General features: G+C 34.1%; 2 protein-coding genes across 2 annotated transcripts; one reads left to right on the top strand and one right to left on the bottom strand.

Annotated features, from left to right (window-relative positions):
• The first annotated feature begins 5,020 nt into the window (after positions 1-5,020).
• On the top strand, positions 5,021-6,333 carry LOC125204213. The gene has a single exon (XM_048102806.1). The coding sequence runs from the start codon at positions 5,153-5,155 to the stop codon at positions 6,194-6,196; it is 1,044 nt and encodes a 347-aa protein (XP_047958763.1). The 5' UTR covers positions 5,021-5,152; the 3' UTR covers positions 6,197-6,333.
• Positions 6,334-14,589: 8,256 nt separating this feature from the next.
• On the bottom strand, positions 14,590-16,078 carry LOC125204758 (myb-related protein P-like). Its single transcript, XM_048103486.1, has 4 exons — positions 15,923-16,078; positions 15,708-15,854; positions 15,506-15,635; positions 14,590-15,198 (listed from the first exon to the last, which is right to left on the bottom strand). Exons 2-4 carry the CDS (start codon positions 15,838-15,840, stop codon positions 14,769-14,771), a joined length of 693 nt encoding a protein of 230 aa, XP_047959443.1. The 5' UTR covers positions 15,841-15,854; positions 15,923-16,078; the 3' UTR covers positions 14,590-14,768.
• Positions 16,079-19,027: the final 2,949 nt, after the last annotated feature.

The raw sequence follows: 19,027 nt of genomic DNA on the forward strand, positions 1-19,027 counted from the left end.
AGGTAAAGCATATACCCAAATCCATTTGTTCTATTATAAGTAATAGTACGATTTTTTAACCATGAAATTCAAGAAAATAATATTTAGAATGTTAAATTAAAAATGAATAAAATATGATAAAAGATAAAGTAAAGAAACAAAAAGAGATCAATGAAATAACAAAATAAAAAAAAGTAAATGTGTTATGTTTAGTTAGGTCGAAAAATACTCGATACTAGAAACCCAAATGGACAACCATACACATACTTACATTGTGTACACACACGACACATGACACACAATTTAAACTTAAATACAAATTGTACGCACATGCAATACACGCATTGAGCATAATACGCACACAGCACACAATGCATACACACATAAGGGCATCCACAATGGGACAGAGGATAGCCCATCTTAAGTCCCGCCCTGTGTTCCGCCACATCAGCATTCTATCCTCCGTCCCTTACACCTGCAGTGGGGCGCACTATAGCCCACCTTATAGTTCACCATTAGCATTTTATTTATTATTTGAATATTTAAACACTATAAAATTTGGAAAAAACAACTTCATTTCATTAAAAATTCAAATTACATTACGAAATAAAAAAAACTACAAATTCTCAATGGCCATTACGCTTCCAAACTTCTTCAATCACGTCGTTCATGAGCTGAGCATGGTCTTGTTGGCTGCACATTGAGGTCTGTCTCTCTAGAACCTCACTGAAGCCCATCGGTAATCCTCGAGCGACGGGCGGGGTCGTCGTGCTGGAGCTAGATCCACCTTCATCATCGGCCCAATCGATGACATGTCCAGCTTCTTGTTCGACTATCATGTTATGCAAGATGATGCACGCATGCATGACATCGGCGATGACTTTCTTGAGGACGTTGATGTCGTTGTTAGACCCAGCAACACCAAAGTATGCATGCCAGATCCAGAGCCGATGGCCAGCGACGGCTTCGAGGATCATCGTCGGGTGGCTGCCCTTGTATCCACTGGTAAATTGGCCTCTTCACGCCGCTGGGCAGTTCTTTCACTGCCAGTACATACAGTCGATGCTCCGTAGCAGTCCAGGGAAGCCGTGCACCGTCTCGTGCATCCTCATCAGGCTCTGGCAATCCTCAGCAGTCGGCCTTCGCAAATATGTACTCGCTATAAGCCTCCACAATTCCCCTACAAAAATTCTTCAGGCAATCGCGGCCAGTTGTCTCCCCGACGTGAAGGTACTCGTCGATATCTGTCGTGGTGCCGTAGGCCAACTGCTGCTGGGGTTTGGAACCCCTTGCACAGCGGAAGACTTGTACAAAACAAATAAATCAAATACGGATCTATTTGACCGATTATGCGATTAATCAATTCACATGTTAAACAGATAATTGCATGCTAGAACGCAAATAATTCATGCTTAAAGAATATAAATCCTAAAACATTATTTCTACGGTTTAGAGTTACCGATTTTGATTCTCCAAAGAATCGTCGATTGCTCGCGCCTTCTCCATGACGATCTTCAATACTAGACCACAAATCTTCTGACTGGTTTCTGAACTGTATCTCGATATCAGGGTGGGCTGATCTTATCAAAATATTATGACTCGAATAAAGAAGACAGAAAATTCCTCACGGAGGGGGAACTGAAATTCTCACGGAAGAGAAAATAAAAAAAAAATTGTTTCCTTATGTAGAGAGAATGAAACGAAGATTTCATAATGAATTAATTAAATATTCTGTCTCCTTTATTCTCCTATTTATATTAAGTTCTTTTTGGGCCCAGACAGAGATCTATGGAAGGTTTTGGATATGAGCTCCCCAATTAGCTTTTTACTAATTAAATTGAACCCATAATTTAATACAAGCTTGTATTGGAATATTACGAGCAACCACTACAGAAGTAATATTGACATTCTCATCCAAATCCGAAATTACAAGTAATCCGGGTTTCCGTTGTTTATATTATTTATTCCTGCGCTTAAGATATAAATGTCCATTAATTAATTAATGTCTGCTATGGACTTAATTAATTAATATCTTATTAATTCCAAGAGTGGACTTAGCAAGAAACACTTATTTATTATTCATAGAGTAATAAAACTCTAACTGGCCAGTTTTCCGAATAATAAAACATTGTTCGAGCTCCTCTTGAGGACATTATCAAACGAGACTCACCTCGCGCACGATTCAACATAATAGCAATTCTAGCACCGCTAGATATTAATCACCACAACCCATACAATATATCGGGATTATTGGGTTGCGAAAAAAGCGCACCATTTGATAAGTCGAGTAGTGCATAATCAATACTTGTATGCTCAATGCTAACATATGTAGTTTAAGAAATAGTATTTTATCAAGACCTAGTCTTTCAGTGGATAGCATAAAGACCCGTCTTGCTGATAGATCCGTTCAGTGCTATACCACCCCAATGCCATCTTATTTCAAGTAAGGCTTAGAAATATGCGGATGACATTGCAACCTTCCACGATAGATAGCCAAAGCCTATCTTGGTTGTGAAATTCTTCTTTTTTCTTTTGCAAAGCATTACATAGATCTGACTGTATTACCTTAAAGTGGACGACGCCCACAACCGGTCTACTAAGCAAAAGACTAAGACTTTGTTTGCTTCTTATACATTTAAATATTTATAAAACATCTTATAAATGCACAAGCAAACACAATGTAATAATATAATGATTCTATTCATACGAAACTGTTCGAATAATACTGAATCGGGTTAAAAGTGGATTGTAGAGTTTTTGCATTCAAAAGCAAGATTCTATTCTGTCGAACTTGCTTGAAACATGCTTTTCAATATACCAACCATAACAACTGCCGGATCGCAACCGTGCACTTCTGCAACGGCGGACACCGGGTCTGCCGATGCCGTCTTCCTGATACTGAAAGTATTCATCACGTCCCTCCAACGTCCGGACAGTGCGGAGAAAAAGATCTCGCCGCATTCTAAATCGGCGGTGAAAAACCTTCGGGCCCCACCGTGGTTGCTCGCAAAATAGTTTGCAAACAGACGTTGGTGAGCTACATCGTGCTTGCGGGGGACAAACGTCCGACGTCGAATTGGCCGAGGGATCTGCGTCGCCGCCTGCTCCGCCGCTTCATGCTCGCGCTCCATTTCTGTCAAGCATTCTGCCGCAGCATCATTAACGCAATCGAATAAGGCCCGAGTAATACCTTCCGATGTACTCCATTCGTCGCCGCCGGGATTTATTTTTTTAGTGAGAAAGTTGGAAAGTAAGAGGTGAGAGAGATGAGAGAGAAAAATTGAGAGATGGGAATTGGGTGTTTAAATAGAAAAACAAAACCGCGTTCTATCGTCCGCGAGCCCAGAGTGGCGGACGAAGGGGCGAAGGATGCATCGTCCGTCACATCCTCCACCCCATTGTGGATGGCCTAATGAAGGCGCCATGGTATTGACGAGGAGGGCTCAGAGCATGAGCAGCGCAGCTCGTCGCCGTCCCTATCTCGTCCCGCTGAGACGAGACCGCGTTGCAAACACCATCTCGTCCCGAAGGGACGAGCTAGCTCGTCGCGTGTTTCGCGCGGAAGGGCATCGGCACGCGACGTGGCGTGCTCCGGTTCGTGCGTGACACCCACTCGCCGGCCCGCGAGTGGGCATCGTTTATATTCATTTAAAATATTTTTTTTGTTTTTTTTAAAAAAAATCAGGAAAATTCAAAAATAACATAAATAAAAATATTGTAATTTTTAAATTTTTGTATTTTTCAATATTGTAATAAAAATTAAAAAATTAAAATTAAAATTAAAATTAAAAATACTCCATAGGATTTCAATTATGTATTTTTCGTGTTTTTGGATGTTGTAATTTTTGTGGTTTTTAATGATTTAATGAATTATTAGTATTAATTTAATATTTCAATGAAATATTAATTGAATTTGTTGGAAATAAAAATAAAAAATGAAATTTAATAAATAGTTAAGAGATGAGATGATTAAGAGATGAAGGGATGCAGATGTTGTTTCTTAGTTAAAAGATGGACTGAAAAATACAGTGGGATCATGAATAATTAAGGGATAAGATAGTTAAGGGATGAATAAGAGATAACGTCGTGGATGACTCAAACTGTGTTTGTAGTTCTGACAATATCGAAATAACGATTGCGTGTCGTTATAACTGTTGTTAGTACTCGTCCTTGACAATTAAGTATAGTAACAATGGATCCATTATTTAATCATCATCCTTCTTTTTCTATTTATCCATGATCCTTCTTACTATTTTTCGAAATATTACAAATTTATTTTAATAATTTATGTACGTATCTTTAGTTATAAAACTTCACAATAAAATTTAATATAGAGATAAAGAATGAGTAAAACTAGATTACTTTTTATTCTTCAAAGAATATGAATAATTTTTTTCAGTGATCCTTGAAAAATATGAATATTCTAATTTTGAAAGCTATTTTTTTCTAATATGATGAAATCCATTATATATTAATAATATTTTAATTACTCCTCCTATTAACTTTTACTTTACCAAGTATTTACCAAGTATGTATTGAAATCCCGAATCGTATAACACAGTGCATGTATATACATTTCGTACACACAATCCAGAACATTTGCATCACACCATACATCACACATGTATTGCACATATTGCATACTGCATACCTTGCATAAACACACATAACAATTTGCAGCACAAAATACACACTGCATTGACAGTATTATTGAATACTTACACAATTACATAAATAAAAAGTTACTAAAATTAATGTCAAATTTTGATTGAATTTTGACATTAAAAATACTCCTAAAAATTGAATACGAGTATATATGTATATCAGTTGCATAATTTATAAATCTGTATCAATGTTGTTTGAACAGTAATTTTCGTTATAAAATGTAGTCGTACTAGTACACTAGTAAAATTTATCCGATAATAATGACCGCAGTTTGTCTTTCATGTTTGTTTGTTTTAGTTATGGGAAGGTAAATTAAAAAAAAAGTAAAAAAACAATGGGTGGTGATTGATTTTTATAAATGAAAGGAAAAGAACAGAAACACAGCAGCATCGTCAGGGCTCACACTGCATCTCCCTCGTTCTTCTGACCGCACTCTGCTTTTCTGCTTCACAATAATTACGTCTCCAACAAGATTCCGTTCAATACTCTCTCTCTCTCTGCAACAACAATGCCTCCGCCGCCCATTCCCGCCGCCGACCCGCCGCGCTACAGCGAAGACATCGACAGCACCTGCTCCACCCCCTTCGTCAGCGCCCCCTCCAGCCCCGGCCACGGCCCCTCCGGCTACTTCTACAGCGCCCCTGCCAGCCCCATGCATTTCATTCTCACCAACACCAGATCCAAATCTCCCTCCTCGCCTGATTACGACACGCTCTTCCTTCCCTCTGATTCCGGATCCTTCGAGTTCGAGTTCTCCTCCAGGTTTTCCCCCAACGGATACGGCGGACTCACCTCCATGACCTCGGCCGATGAGCTCTTCTTCAACGGTCAGATCCGGCCGATGAAACTGTCCTCGCACCTAGCCACGCCACAGGATGGTTTTCCTCCGCCGTCGTTGGATCTCGCCGGTGCATCGAGCCCTAGAGGCAGAGATCCGAGGCTCCGCAGCGCGAAGCTCGCGAATCGCCGAGCCAGATCCATGTCGCCGCTCCGTTTCGATCAGTGGCGCGGCGGAGGAGGATTTGATTCGCAATGTGCCTCCAGCGCCGCCGCCGCCGTGGAGGAGAGAGGAAATGAAGATGTAGAAGGTGTATCCGGCGAGACGACGCCGTCGTGCTCGGCGTCGTCGTCGCGGTCGTCTTCCTCGGGTAGGAACTCGAAGAAGTGGATATTCCTGAAGGATCTTCTGAATCGGAGCAAAAGCGAGGGACGAGCGCACAGCAAGGAGAGGTTCTGGTCGGCGATTTCGTTCTCGGCGGCGAAGGAGAAGAAGACGACGCCGCCGTCGTCCTCGCGCGACGAGAAGGCCGGAGCTGAGAGGAAAAAAACACCGGCGTCTCGGAAACCGGCGAACGGCGTGTGGAGGAGGCGGGCGGCGCCGTCGGCTCACGAGCTGCACTACACGGCGAGCCGAGCGCAGGCGGCGGAAATGAAGAGAAAGACGTTTTTGCCGTACCGGCCGGGGCTCCTTGGGTGCTTGGGTTTCAGCTCAAAGAGTTACGGCGCTTTCAGCGGATTTACTAGAAATCTCAACCCCATTTCATCTCGCTGAAATCGCACAGCACTAGTAAATTTATGTATAGTTTGGTGCAGTGATGATTTATTTTAGCGATTTCGATCTCCAGCTAGTTCGTGTTCATGTTGATGTTCGTCTCTTTTTCTTCTGTTAATTAATTTTGATTTTAGAAAGCTTCTGTTTTGATGGAGTAGGTTTTCTGGCAGATCACCTGTTTGGTGCTTTGATTGTGGATAGATTTTCAACCTGCTTGCTTCATCTTAGAGCATCCGAGGAGTAATATAGTACTGTCTTCAATCCCATTAAACATGAAATATTTTTCATTTTAAGTTATTTCATTAAAAAAAAAATATTTTATAAAATAGAAATAATTTTATTTTTACTTTTTCTTCTATCTTGCTTTACTCTTTTTTTTTTAACTCACAAAATAATACTATGTCCGTCCATCAAAATTTGTCCCATTTTTTCATTTCCGTTCGTCACCCAAAATTTGTCTCATTTCATTTTTATCATTTTTGGCAGTGGACCCATATTCGACTAACTCATTCCTACTCACATTTTATTATAAAACTAATATATAAAAGTAGGACACACAATCCACTAACTTTTTTAATTCACTTTCCATTATATTTTTTAAAACCCGTGCCGGGTTGATAAGGCTAATTTTTTGTATCGATTATGTGATGAAAAGTCACCATTTACTGGGTCTAACACAAATTTTAAGCCAGGTGTGTGAAGGAATTCGCTAGGTTCAGGAAGTACTGAAGGCAGCGAACCAGCGAAGGAGAGAGACGGAAAGTGAGCAGAATCAAGGAAGAAAATGGCTAGACGAAGGAAGTCCAAAGCGGAGGGCAAAGAAGACTATTCACGCGAAAGAGCCCCTGCTGGACCCACTTCCACGCCTATATAAAGAGGAGCATGCAACACACGAGATATAGATGATTTAGCTCTCAGCTCACACACACACTCACACACTTGGGAGAATGAGGATTCTGGGGTAGTTCAGTGGTTCATCTTTGGAAAATTCTGTTGCAACACCGTCCTCAAGGAGGGCGAAGATACAATTATTACCTTTCAGTTTTTGTTGCGTTTTGATTTCCGTTGAACTTCACCGTTTTGGAAGTCGACTTCTCGTTGCTACTTATCGTATTTCTATGAAGTTGATTTTATGTCATGATTGGTGTTGATTTACGTTGATTTTATGTTCTGAGGAGTTTTATTTCGGAGGTTGATGTTATTTTCTGTTTTGGATGTTTCTGTGCTTGATCTGGGAAATTTGTTGTTGATCTGTGGCTGTTGTTGTTGATCTGTGGTGATTCGGCAAATCTGTAGTTATGGAGATGGTTTTTATCGGACTTTGGTTCGGATGCTTGGATCCGGAGTGGATTTAGCATCCGAAGTGTGGATCTGAACAGGGGAAACTGAGCTGTGCATGGATTTTGATTTTATGCTTTAGTTTTCATGTTGCTTCGTCTAGTAGCGTAGATCTGCCTTAGTTTTAACTGTTCTTCGTTTTTATTGCTTTTAATTCAGTCTGCTTCGTTTCAATTTACGTTCTCACTCTGTTTTTACTGGTTGTTTCATGTCAAAATGTTGGAGAAAATGATGTCGCTGTTAGTTAGTCCCTTAGTTAGTTATTTTGCAGCTTTTTAACCATACTCTACCTTTTTCAGAAAATGGTCCCCACCTTCAGTTGTTTTCCTAGGTCTATGTAGTTTAGGGAATAGTTTTCTTAGATCTAGTAATTATCTCGCTTGTTCCAGTTTATATGCATGTTTCCTGTTTCTGCCTAGGTCTAGTTGTTAGCATAGCAAATTTCAATTACCAAGTCTAGTTTAAATTCCTTAACCCCAAGTTGCGTGGCAGCAGCCATACCACCCAAAACCCCTTTAAATGCGTACTTTCGCATCTGTCCTCGTGGGATCGATCCCTACTTCCCTATACTAATTTAGTATACGTGGTTGAGGGTTTTGAAGAGATATTCTGTGTGTCCAACGACCGATATTTTTCAGCGTTCCGTGAGTTCCTAGACCCTGTGATCTAGTGGATTCTCTGGACCCAGGAAGCTTGACATTCCTTATTGTGCACGCAATTTAAAAATATCCGAGTATCATGGGTCAAGTGAGATAAATTTTGGTGGACGAAGGTAGTATGTTATTAGGATGGAGGGAGTATTGATTAGAGTGATGATAAACAACCAAATTTTGTACAACCAAAATAAGGTAATACTATTAATAATTTGATGTATTATTTTATATATTAAAATCATAAATATAGTAAGTGGATAAGTTAAAAAGACTTATTAGCCTTTAACCTCATTTTTTATTTTTATATTTAATTTTTTTTCCTATTATTTTTAAAATTTAAATTAAAGCATGCACTAAATAAAATTAGTGGTTTCAAAAATTAAAAAATTATACATATATCATAAATATATGACCACAATATTACACACTTTCCATGTACTAGACATGTATTCATATATTTTAATTAAATGTATAAATAAACTTATTTTTTTTTAAAATAAATTAATTTTTAGTTATATGATCACAAGATTCGTTGTATTGATTATCATGCAAAAAGTACTCCTAGTAAGAAAGAAAAACAATATTTCGAATTTGGAGTATATATTGATTTGATGGTTCTTGACTTTGGGGTGTGAAATGAGAATTGGATTTGGGTTGTTTTGGTGTGGGGATGGGTTGATGGATGTTAATGTTTCATCACTTATAGTTTATGATATGACTAATACGAGCTGTGTGCATTGATTTTATAATCTACCCCCATGTGGCTGTGATGTCATTCTATACCGCAGTAGAATGTGAAAATGTACGAATACATAATTATGAATTACTAGTAGTACTACTGCGAGTTTTCTTTATAAATTATTTTACATTGTTGAAAAAATTATGAATTTTAATTACGTCATACTTTATACTCTATTCCACAATTTTAAAGTTAAGTCAGAAAATCATGAAGTTAGGACTTCTCGCATTTATCCACAATGAAAAAAAAATGTTGGCATGTTTAAGTATAGAATTATTGATGTTTTTCAAATTAAATAATTTTTGTATATTTTAGATTATAAATGTGAGTTCGGCCACAAACTAATATTAATAAATTAAGCTAAAATACATAAGCTAAGTTACGTGTTTTGGACGTCAACGACTCACACTCGAGGGGCAAGTGATTTGTCAATGCATTCTACTCGATTGAGTAGAATGTTCTAGAGTGGTTGCAATGGATTACTTCACTGTATAACTCGTCAGTGTTGAGTGACATGTTCTGAAAAAGTTTCATATATCATGTGAACCGCGTGATGTGTGATATCAATAACCAATTTATCAACCACTCAATCAAGTAGCTTGTTTTGGCTTTTTTTTTCTTTCAACTTCGTTATTGTCATTTTTCTTAGAGCCTCCTAAGCCTACGAGAATGAACGAACACCCAATTTCATTTTACATAAATTATGTATTTTTAAGAATAAATTATATCGTTTATTTCATTAGCAGTAACATTCATATATGATTTAATGATTGCTATATCTAATAACTTTTTACTAATTTTTTTTGTTTAGAAGTAATTTTGTAATTTTTATAGTTACGAAATTGACTGTAATTTGACTAAATTTTATAAGTTTTTTTAATAGTGGCGTATAAATTATTAGAGGAAAACAAAATATCATTTGTATATGCAATGATTTGAGTGGTTTGTATGTTACAGGGATATAAAAAGAGTATATATCTACTCTATGTGGAGATGAGTTATTATATGATTGATTATTGATAGCGAGACAAGGAGTTGCAGAATCACATGGGTAAAGATTAGATTTGCATTTGATACTGAAAACTCAACTATTAAAAAGGAAAAGCAATGAATGAATGTCCTTTTTGGATCTTCTCTCTTTAACCTTTTCTTTTCTCTCTATAAAATCTCCATTCTATGGTGTATCTTTCATTTTGCTGCTACTTCAATCGATTTGATCTCTTTATTTCTAAAGTTACCATGTATACTTCAACCACCAATTCCTTTTCCATTTCCATCGAACATTTGCGAAGTACTCCATGTGCTTAGCTTAATTCCTAAATTCATAAAAAAATTTATTACTATTATTTTGTATGAGTATATAATCATCACCTTTTCGATCGCAAACCATTTCGTCACCGTGTGTTTGGTGGCACTATTATTTATTGCCTACATGACATCCAAGTCATCGCCAATGGTACATCTGATTCATCAACTAAAATAATAAAAAGAGTGAACTACAAAAATGGTCCTTGGACTATGGGCGAGATAAACCCATAGTCCAGGGACTACTGACGATATTTTTAAAAAGTCCAAGGACTATGAGCGAAATAAACCTATAGTCCATGGACCATTTTTGTAGTTCACTCTAATAAAAAAAAATGAGATAATTACGCAATTCATACAAAAATTTCACTATTATTTCATGTTTGTACAGAACCATTCAATTTGATAATAGAACCATTCAATTTGATATCGATACAACATGTTTCACCGGATTTCATTGCTACCCGTCACCAGCATTCGAGAATGTCAAATTTTTGTCTATGTGACATCCGAGTTATCAGTTTAATTAGCCAAAAAAAATTTGCCTATGTGATTTTTGTTTTCAATTCCATACTTTTATTTTATTTCAATTATGTAATTTACTTTTCTTGCAATTGTGCAATCTTTTTAGGTAAGTAATTATGATTTGAATTATGTAATTTTTTTATAAAATAGATTTTAATTAATCCTGATTGGTTCAGTCACAAAATTTAATTACAAATATATTTACATACGACGAAGAGGATAAAAGTTTAAGAAATAGGCAAAAAATGAAACGCAATTGCTGGGAAGATCACCTAAAAATTAAAATCGTGTTAATTTGGAGGTAAAATCTCTAACTCTTAAATCGGAAGTCAAGAGAATAAAGTTATGATAACACATTTTTGTCATTTAAGTTTATTTTTGGATTTCACATATGCAAAAATTAATACTGTAGAATATCTGGTGACATAATCTGAACATGATTTTTGTAAGGAGTCCTAAATATTTTAGGCCCGAAATATAATGTACTACCCTTATTTTTCCAAAATGGTTTGATTAATATATGTGCTGAGCCTGTTGCGTAGAAAAACCTTGTGACCAGCCCAGCCCAGCCCAATGTCTGGTGCTAATTTTTGGATGGAAACATGAGCAAAATTTCACATGATAATGTGACGTGGTATATCCCACTAATAATACTTTGACAAATTAATTTGTAGATGTCTAACTAAATATTTTCATCATTTTCTAAAAATGGACATTATTATAAAATTTGAAAGGTCCAAAAATTAATACTACCTATATAATGAATACATGTATAACACATTTATATATTTTGTGACCAAATTAGTTGTCAATAAGAATGCAGACGAGTATTTAATATACAAAATTAAGGTCGTTTGCCACCTTTATGTTTAATAGTATAATTATTTATATACGTGCAAATAATATAAAAATAAAATTATATAATTATTTCTAATTAGGTATAGTTAATGTAATGCTACTGAATTTTATTTATAATTTAATTTATAGTTACATTTTTTATTTGTGATTTTATATGTATGCAAAAAAATTACAAATGATTACCATAACCTTAAACTAAATCATAAACAAAATTTGTTAGCATTATATTAAACGTATGTAAATTTGATTGATTATATAGTTTCATTTTTATACTTATTTTACCATTGTTAAAGACTATATGAATAATTATATTAAATAGTATATAAGTAGCTAATAATGAGAAAATGACATAAAAATTAATTTATTATATTAAATTATCATATTAAATTATCATTGACATACCATAAAAAACTCTAAAAATCAAAATATAATAAGATAATTACTACATATATTTTGTTTATTAAATTATTCTTAGAATTAGAAATATAAAAGGATGAAACAATTTTTACTAGTTCATAGTGGAAGTATTTTGGTCAAATATAAATGCATTCATTGTATTAAATATAAGTACTCTTAATTTTTGGATAGTTTCCAAATTCTATAATAATGCCCATTTTTAGAAAAGGATGAAAGTATTTAGTTGGATTTCTATAAATTCATTTGTCAAAGTATTATTCGTGGGACATACCACATCACATTGCCATGTGGTATGCCTTGACCACTAAAATTTTGCTCTGGAAACATGATATTTCGAATTTCGATGGTTAAGAAATTCATTTCAAATAGGGATGATAGCCATTTAAATCATTGGTTTGGTCATATGTTTCATGAACTTTGAAATACAAAATAGAAATATTAAATTACAAAGTTTAAATTTTTTTCAATTAATATCTTTTTTATAATGTTAAAAATAATAATATTTGTATAAAATAAGAAAGAGAAGTGAGAAAATAAAAGATTATTATAGAGAAAAATAATGAAACATGTCGTTTTGAATATCATTAAAAAACAACATTTTGTGCATTTGAGAAAAATTAAAATTTTATAATTTAATATTTCAAAGTTAAAGAATACTATGATTTGATTAAATTTTGCTACCTCCATCCATAATAAGTGTCACATTTTGCCATTTTGATCCATTCCACAATAAGAATCACGTTTCACTTTTACCATAAGTGGTAAGTAGACCCTACATTCCATCAATCAATTCTACTCACATTTTATTATAAAACTAATATAATTAAGTGAGACTCATAATTCAATAATTAATTCAATGCACTTTTCTTAATAAAATTCATGTTCATACTAAATGTGGTACTACTTAATATGGAGCGGAGGTAGTATAGTTTAAATAGCCATTGACCATTTCAAAAAGAGTGATTTATATTATTAGTAGTGAAGTTCAATTTTTAAAATAAAAAAATCATACTAAACGTAAAAAAGAAAATAATATATACTCCCTCCGTCCCAGATAATTCGGGTCACTTTGACTGGGCATGGGTTTTAAGAATTGTAATGAAAAGTGTGTTGAAAAAGTTAGTAGAATGTGAGTCCTACCTTTATATATTAGTTTTATAATAAAATGTGAATAGGAATATATTAGTGGAATATGCAGTCCACTATAAAAAATAGTAAAAATGAAGTGGGACAAATTATATGGAACGGACTGAAATGGAAAATTGGGACGAATTATCTTGGGATGGAGGGAGTAATTTTCAGTGTAACATCTGGACAACTATATATCATCATACCTATTTCAGTGGACCCCAAATTTTGTACCTCAACCGTCCCGTTTTGAAAAAACGCCAACTGTCATAACTTATAACTAAACTTCAATAGATCTGCCCCACTTTTAAATATGCAGTAAATCACAATATTGCGACATGCCCTGTTTTCTCTTTCAAACTATTCAATATTGTACATAATGAGATAGTCTCTGCTATATTAAAAAATCACACTTTTATACTCTCTCCGTTCTAGAAAGATTGTCCCAGTTCATTTTTTTACATTCGTTTTATAAAAATAATAATAAATAGATAAAGTTGAAAGATAGTAAAATAAGAGAAAGAATAATGTATGTAAGATTATTCTCTACATTATTCTCTCTTTTACTTTACTCTCTCTCTACTTTAACTATTTATTAGGAGTATTATTTTTGCAAAACAAGTGTGAAAAAGGAAACGGGACAATCTTTCTGGGACGGAGGGAGTATTGGTGTTCCGTTTCGTTTAAGGGATTAAAAAATACACACACTTTCTTATGGTTTTAGTCATTAAGACAAACATATAAATTTTCTTGTTTATAAATGTAATGTAACCTATTATTATTATTATTATTATTATTATTTTTTATGTTTTTTCAAGCAATCAGATAAAAGAGATCGATAAACAGATATAATTTTACACACATGCTCTAATAATTTGAAAAATGCACTAGGAAAATTTAACTAACCATATTGGGGCGGAGATTAATCGTCGTAATAATGCTTGAATTCAATTTGAAGCTTTTCAACATCGACGCAATATGACAAATGTATTTTGATCAAATAATCTAAAGGGGAAGTTGCATAATGTGCTCATTTGACAATTTCATTGGAGGTGACTTATTTTCTTTTTAAAATATGTGACTTATTTTCTTTTTAAAATATGGAACACACTCACAGTGTCTCAATAACTAGTGTAGGCTGCCAAACTAAGAAATGTTAAAGTTTGGGGCCAACACAGGCTTACACTAAGGGTAAAGTTAACAACATTAATATTGATAGTACAATATTAAAATTATTCCTTTTGCTCTTATCGAAACGAATTGATAGCATCCCTTATTAAACATTTAACTTTTGTAGACAATATGTTAAATGCATTTATATATGTTGAATAAATTATATTAGCATGGCAACTTGTTATGTTGTAGTATAGCGCAAAAGGGCCCTCAAAAAAACAAAAATTAATTACTTGCAGACAAATTCTTCTTCAATCTAGATTGCAATATGAACTTTGAAATATCATTTCCAATACTCTCGAGCGACATTTCTACACAAAGTTACCACTTCATTCACCCATCAAACATATATACATTATAAATCCATGGCATTCATTTCATCATTTAAAAATCAAAATTAATGAAAAACTATCCATAAAGTTAAGTACAAGTACAACTACATCAACCATGAAAGCATCGCATCCTCCAACTCTATGTCGTTGTAATCATCCCATATCCACGAAAATGTAGTTTCATAAATTTCGGAGCCCCCGAGGCCCGACTCATGGAATTCTGATGAGTTACTCTGTGGACCCGAACCCTGTGTTCCGGGCTCAAATTCATCGGCCCGTGATATTTCCTTATCCACGGTTTCCGGGCCGCTGAAATCCTCCGCAGTGGATCTGCCGCTGGTGGGCGTATTCGGCATGAGAACGTGTTTTCGGGCGCCTCTTGGGTTAATGGTGTTGGTCTTGGGTGGTGGTGGTGGGATGAAGTTGGGATTGGGGCGGCGGAAACCGTGGAATTTTCTGCTTAAATGGGAGTTCCAATAGTTTTTAATTTCGTTGTCTGTTCTACCCGGCAAGTGCGCGGCTATTACAGACCACCTGCAATTGCAAATTCTTTTCATTTTCAAATTTGCTTCTTTGCTTCTCATATCCAATTTAGTTATTTCACAATATAATTATAACCCCACGTGTCACCTTTATCAATGTGGTCGTAATCTTTGTGAGCAATAAATATAGACGGATGGACTGTAGGTTGTATTTATTGAATGGAGTATATAATAGACTAGTGAATAGCTGAAGCCCACTTTTAATTTTGTGTTGGAGATTTGTGGATAGAGTTTACAGAAATGGTTTTTCTTTTTGAGATACAAAAATGACGATTAAAAAGAAAGGAATAGAGAAAAACCTGTTGCCCTTAGATGCATGGAGATTGAAGATGATTTCTTCTTCTTGAGCAGATATATTTCCTCTCTTCACATCAGACCTTAAATAATTGATCCATCTCAGTCTGCAACTCTTCCCACATCTAAGTAAGCCTGCAAAAAGTAAAATAGGAAGATTGTAAAAAAGGTATACTCCTGTTATAGTATTTACGTGAATAAATTTACCTGCATTCTTTGGCAATGATCTCCATGAGCCTTCACCATTCTCCTCAATATATTTTGCAAGTTTTTCATCTTCTTCTGCAGTCCATCTCCCTCTCTTCAACCCAACTTTCGCACAGCACGGCGCTCTTACCATGTCTCTCACACTAGCTAGACAACAAATTAAAAGAAGTTATAATTTATATTGAGACAAACAAGTACTCCTACGTGTTTGCCACCTTAAATAGGAGTAGTACTAATATAGTAAATCATTCCCGAGTGTGTAAAAAATATGAGTGCATTATTCTCGTGCTTTCATTAGTTGTTTGCGTTTAACTATTATTGCGCGCGCGCACACACACTTTTGGTTAAAACTGAAGTAGTAGAAGAGAGAGGCAACGGCAACAAAAGGGGTGCGAGTTTATATACAGAGATAGAGGCATAGAGCAGTGAGTGTTGAAATTTAGAGATTTTGCGGTGAGTGAAATGGCCACGTAGGCTAGTGAGGAGTAGACGTTGTCGTGGCGACTTCACCGTCAATCGCCTCCATCCCCCCACGTTGCCACCCTCCCTCCATCATCCCAACATTTTCTAACCACATTAACTCTTTAATAACAATAATTGAACCTTAAATTGGGATTTCAAATTGTCCAATCATGTTGACACCCAGTGATACAAATCCATACATATCTTCCTTAAAATCAATTGGTGTGAAAATTATTAGACTTATTCAACGACAATAAATCTATGTGACCAAATTTTGTACAATCAAATTCTTATTTATTTGACAAAAAAATAGGTTTATTTATGAATTTAATTAAAATATTAGATACACATATAGTACATGGAAAGTACATAATATTGTGGTTATATATTTATGATTTTTTATTTTTTTTTTATTTTTTTAGAATTATATATGTAATTAGTGCCTACTTTAATTCAAATTTTAAAAATAATAGAAAGAAAATTCAAATATAAATATAAAAAATGAGGTTAAAGGCTAATAAGTCTTTTTAACTTATCCACTTACTATATTTATAATTTTAATATATAATTAATACATCAAATTATTAATATAACTTTATTTTGGTTGTACAAAATTTGGTTGTTTATCATTACTTACTATTAACAATGGTTTTTGCACTGTTTTAAATTCCTAATTTCAATTGATCAGTTGTCACCTAGAATTGGACACTTACTAAACCAGACATGCGTCTCACTCACACAAACTTATAAGACCTGATATGACTCTCCATCATTTTTATTTAATTTGCCAAAGTCTCAAACCATCGTATTTTTACTGTTTTCAATACACAGTATTATTTATCGAATATCACCATTATTATGTACTTTAATTAGCGGAATGAGACTCTAAATATAACAGTTAAATATTAATTAGAAACTGGAGACAAACACATAATCACAATCACCATTTGAAATACCATGTTGGGCGTGTCATGTCTAATAGCGACACCCTAATAATTCAGTTGTTTTATGCTTTTTTGAAAATATTAACTTAGACTCGATCACACCTTGATTACATATATCCGTAATTTGCAGCTAAAATAATCAAATACTCGGTAGAAAATGATTTATTGCACAACTTTTGTTAAGTAGTTAAAGTCAAAACACAGAATTATATTATTTCGCAAATATATTTATATCAGTTGACATAACAAAATATTAAATCCTAACTGATATGTTTTGTGACGCCGACTGATATCAATATTGTTATAATTTTCAGTTCTCGATGTTTCCATTAAGAAAAATAGTACAATCGCCCCTCCCCTAATCGAATATAGTATCTGTAATCAAATAGCTATCAAATAGCTATTTATACGAATGGCAGCAAAATTAAATAATGAATGCGGTAATAATAATACCCAAAATGAAAAGGTTTTCAAATAGAGGTGTCAATGTTTTAATCTAATAGAATCAATCCAAAATAACACACAGTGAAACATTAGTTCATAACGCCAGACAAAACAGTGCAATTTCTGTAAAAGAATAAATGCAATATAATATTGTATTAAATCATAGGCCATGAATGCTCATCTACCTCTCTTACGTCGAATTTAAAGTGGCGGTGTAGTAGTGGTCTCTATTTTGCTCAGAGACAGCTAATTAGCTCAACTCTCTCTCATAAAATATAGACAATCTTCACAATATAAATGGTTTTAATTTTAATCACATTTTGTGTAAGTACAGTTTGTTCTAGAAGATATTATTAGGGATTATATTGTCATTTTCAGTCTCACTTTCGAGTTTGAAACATTGTCATTGCGGTCCTCTTCATAGTAGTTACTGCATTGTTTGCGTGGAGGGTTCAAGATCATTTATTTATGAGTATGTCAGGACTTCATACAACTTATATATAGTTATAAAAATAGAAACTATTTCCATTTTGAGCAGTCACTTAAATATAGAAATTTTTAAAAATTTTCACTTTAGGATATCGTTGACTCAAAATTCACGAATACTACTTCCACTATTTTTCTCTTCATCTCTATTGCTTTATATATTTTTCTTTTCATCTCTCTTACTTTACTAATTGTGCATTAAAACTCGTATTGTTTAAAAAATTCCTATTTTTCAAGGACGTAGGTAGTATTATTAAAGGGTTAATCACTAGAAAATCCATGGGCCTTGTTTGTTTGACAGGGGATTGTACTCTGGAAAAATAATATGATTCCCAATAGGTAGTATTATTAAAGGGTTAATCACTAGAAAATCCATGGGCCTTGTTTGTTTGACAGGGGATTGTACTCTGGAAAAATAATATGATTCCCAATTGTTAAATTCATGTGTTTGAAGAAAACATGGAATGTTATCCGATTCCAAATTACTCTCTCTGTCTCCTAAAAATGAGAATTTTTGAAACGACATGGATTTTAATACAAAATTGATAAAGTAAGAAAAAAATAGAAAGAAAAGTTTTTTTAAAAAAAAGTGTTTTAGTTAAAAAAGTGGATAAAATATAAAAGAGAAACTTTTCATTTTTAGAAATAAGACTATTTTTTGTGGATATCCTAAAATAGCAAAATATAACTATTTTTTTTGAAAGGATGGAATAGTATTTAATGAGCTAGGCTTAATTGTCGAGCTTATTTGTCTTAATGGGCGTTAATTTTATTTATTGTTTGGTTTAGTGTCCTAATAAAATTCATTAATGGGTTGAAATTATCAGAATTATATGTTAAGTGAATTTATTTTGAATTTTATTTTTAAAATTCATTACATCAAAAATTTCAACAAAGCGAAAAATATTTTAACGATAATTTATTCAGACTTGTAGCACGTCAATATGTATTTAATACGTGTCGTGGATTTTAATATTTTATTGG

This window comes from Salvia hispanica, chromosome 2 (genome assembly GCF_023119035.1).
Source record: "Salvia hispanica cultivar TCC Black 2014 chromosome 2, UniMelb_Shisp_WGS_1.0, whole genome shotgun sequence".
Lineage (NCBI taxonomy): Eukaryota > Viridiplantae > Streptophyta > Magnoliopsida > Lamiales > Lamiaceae > Salvia > Salvia hispanica.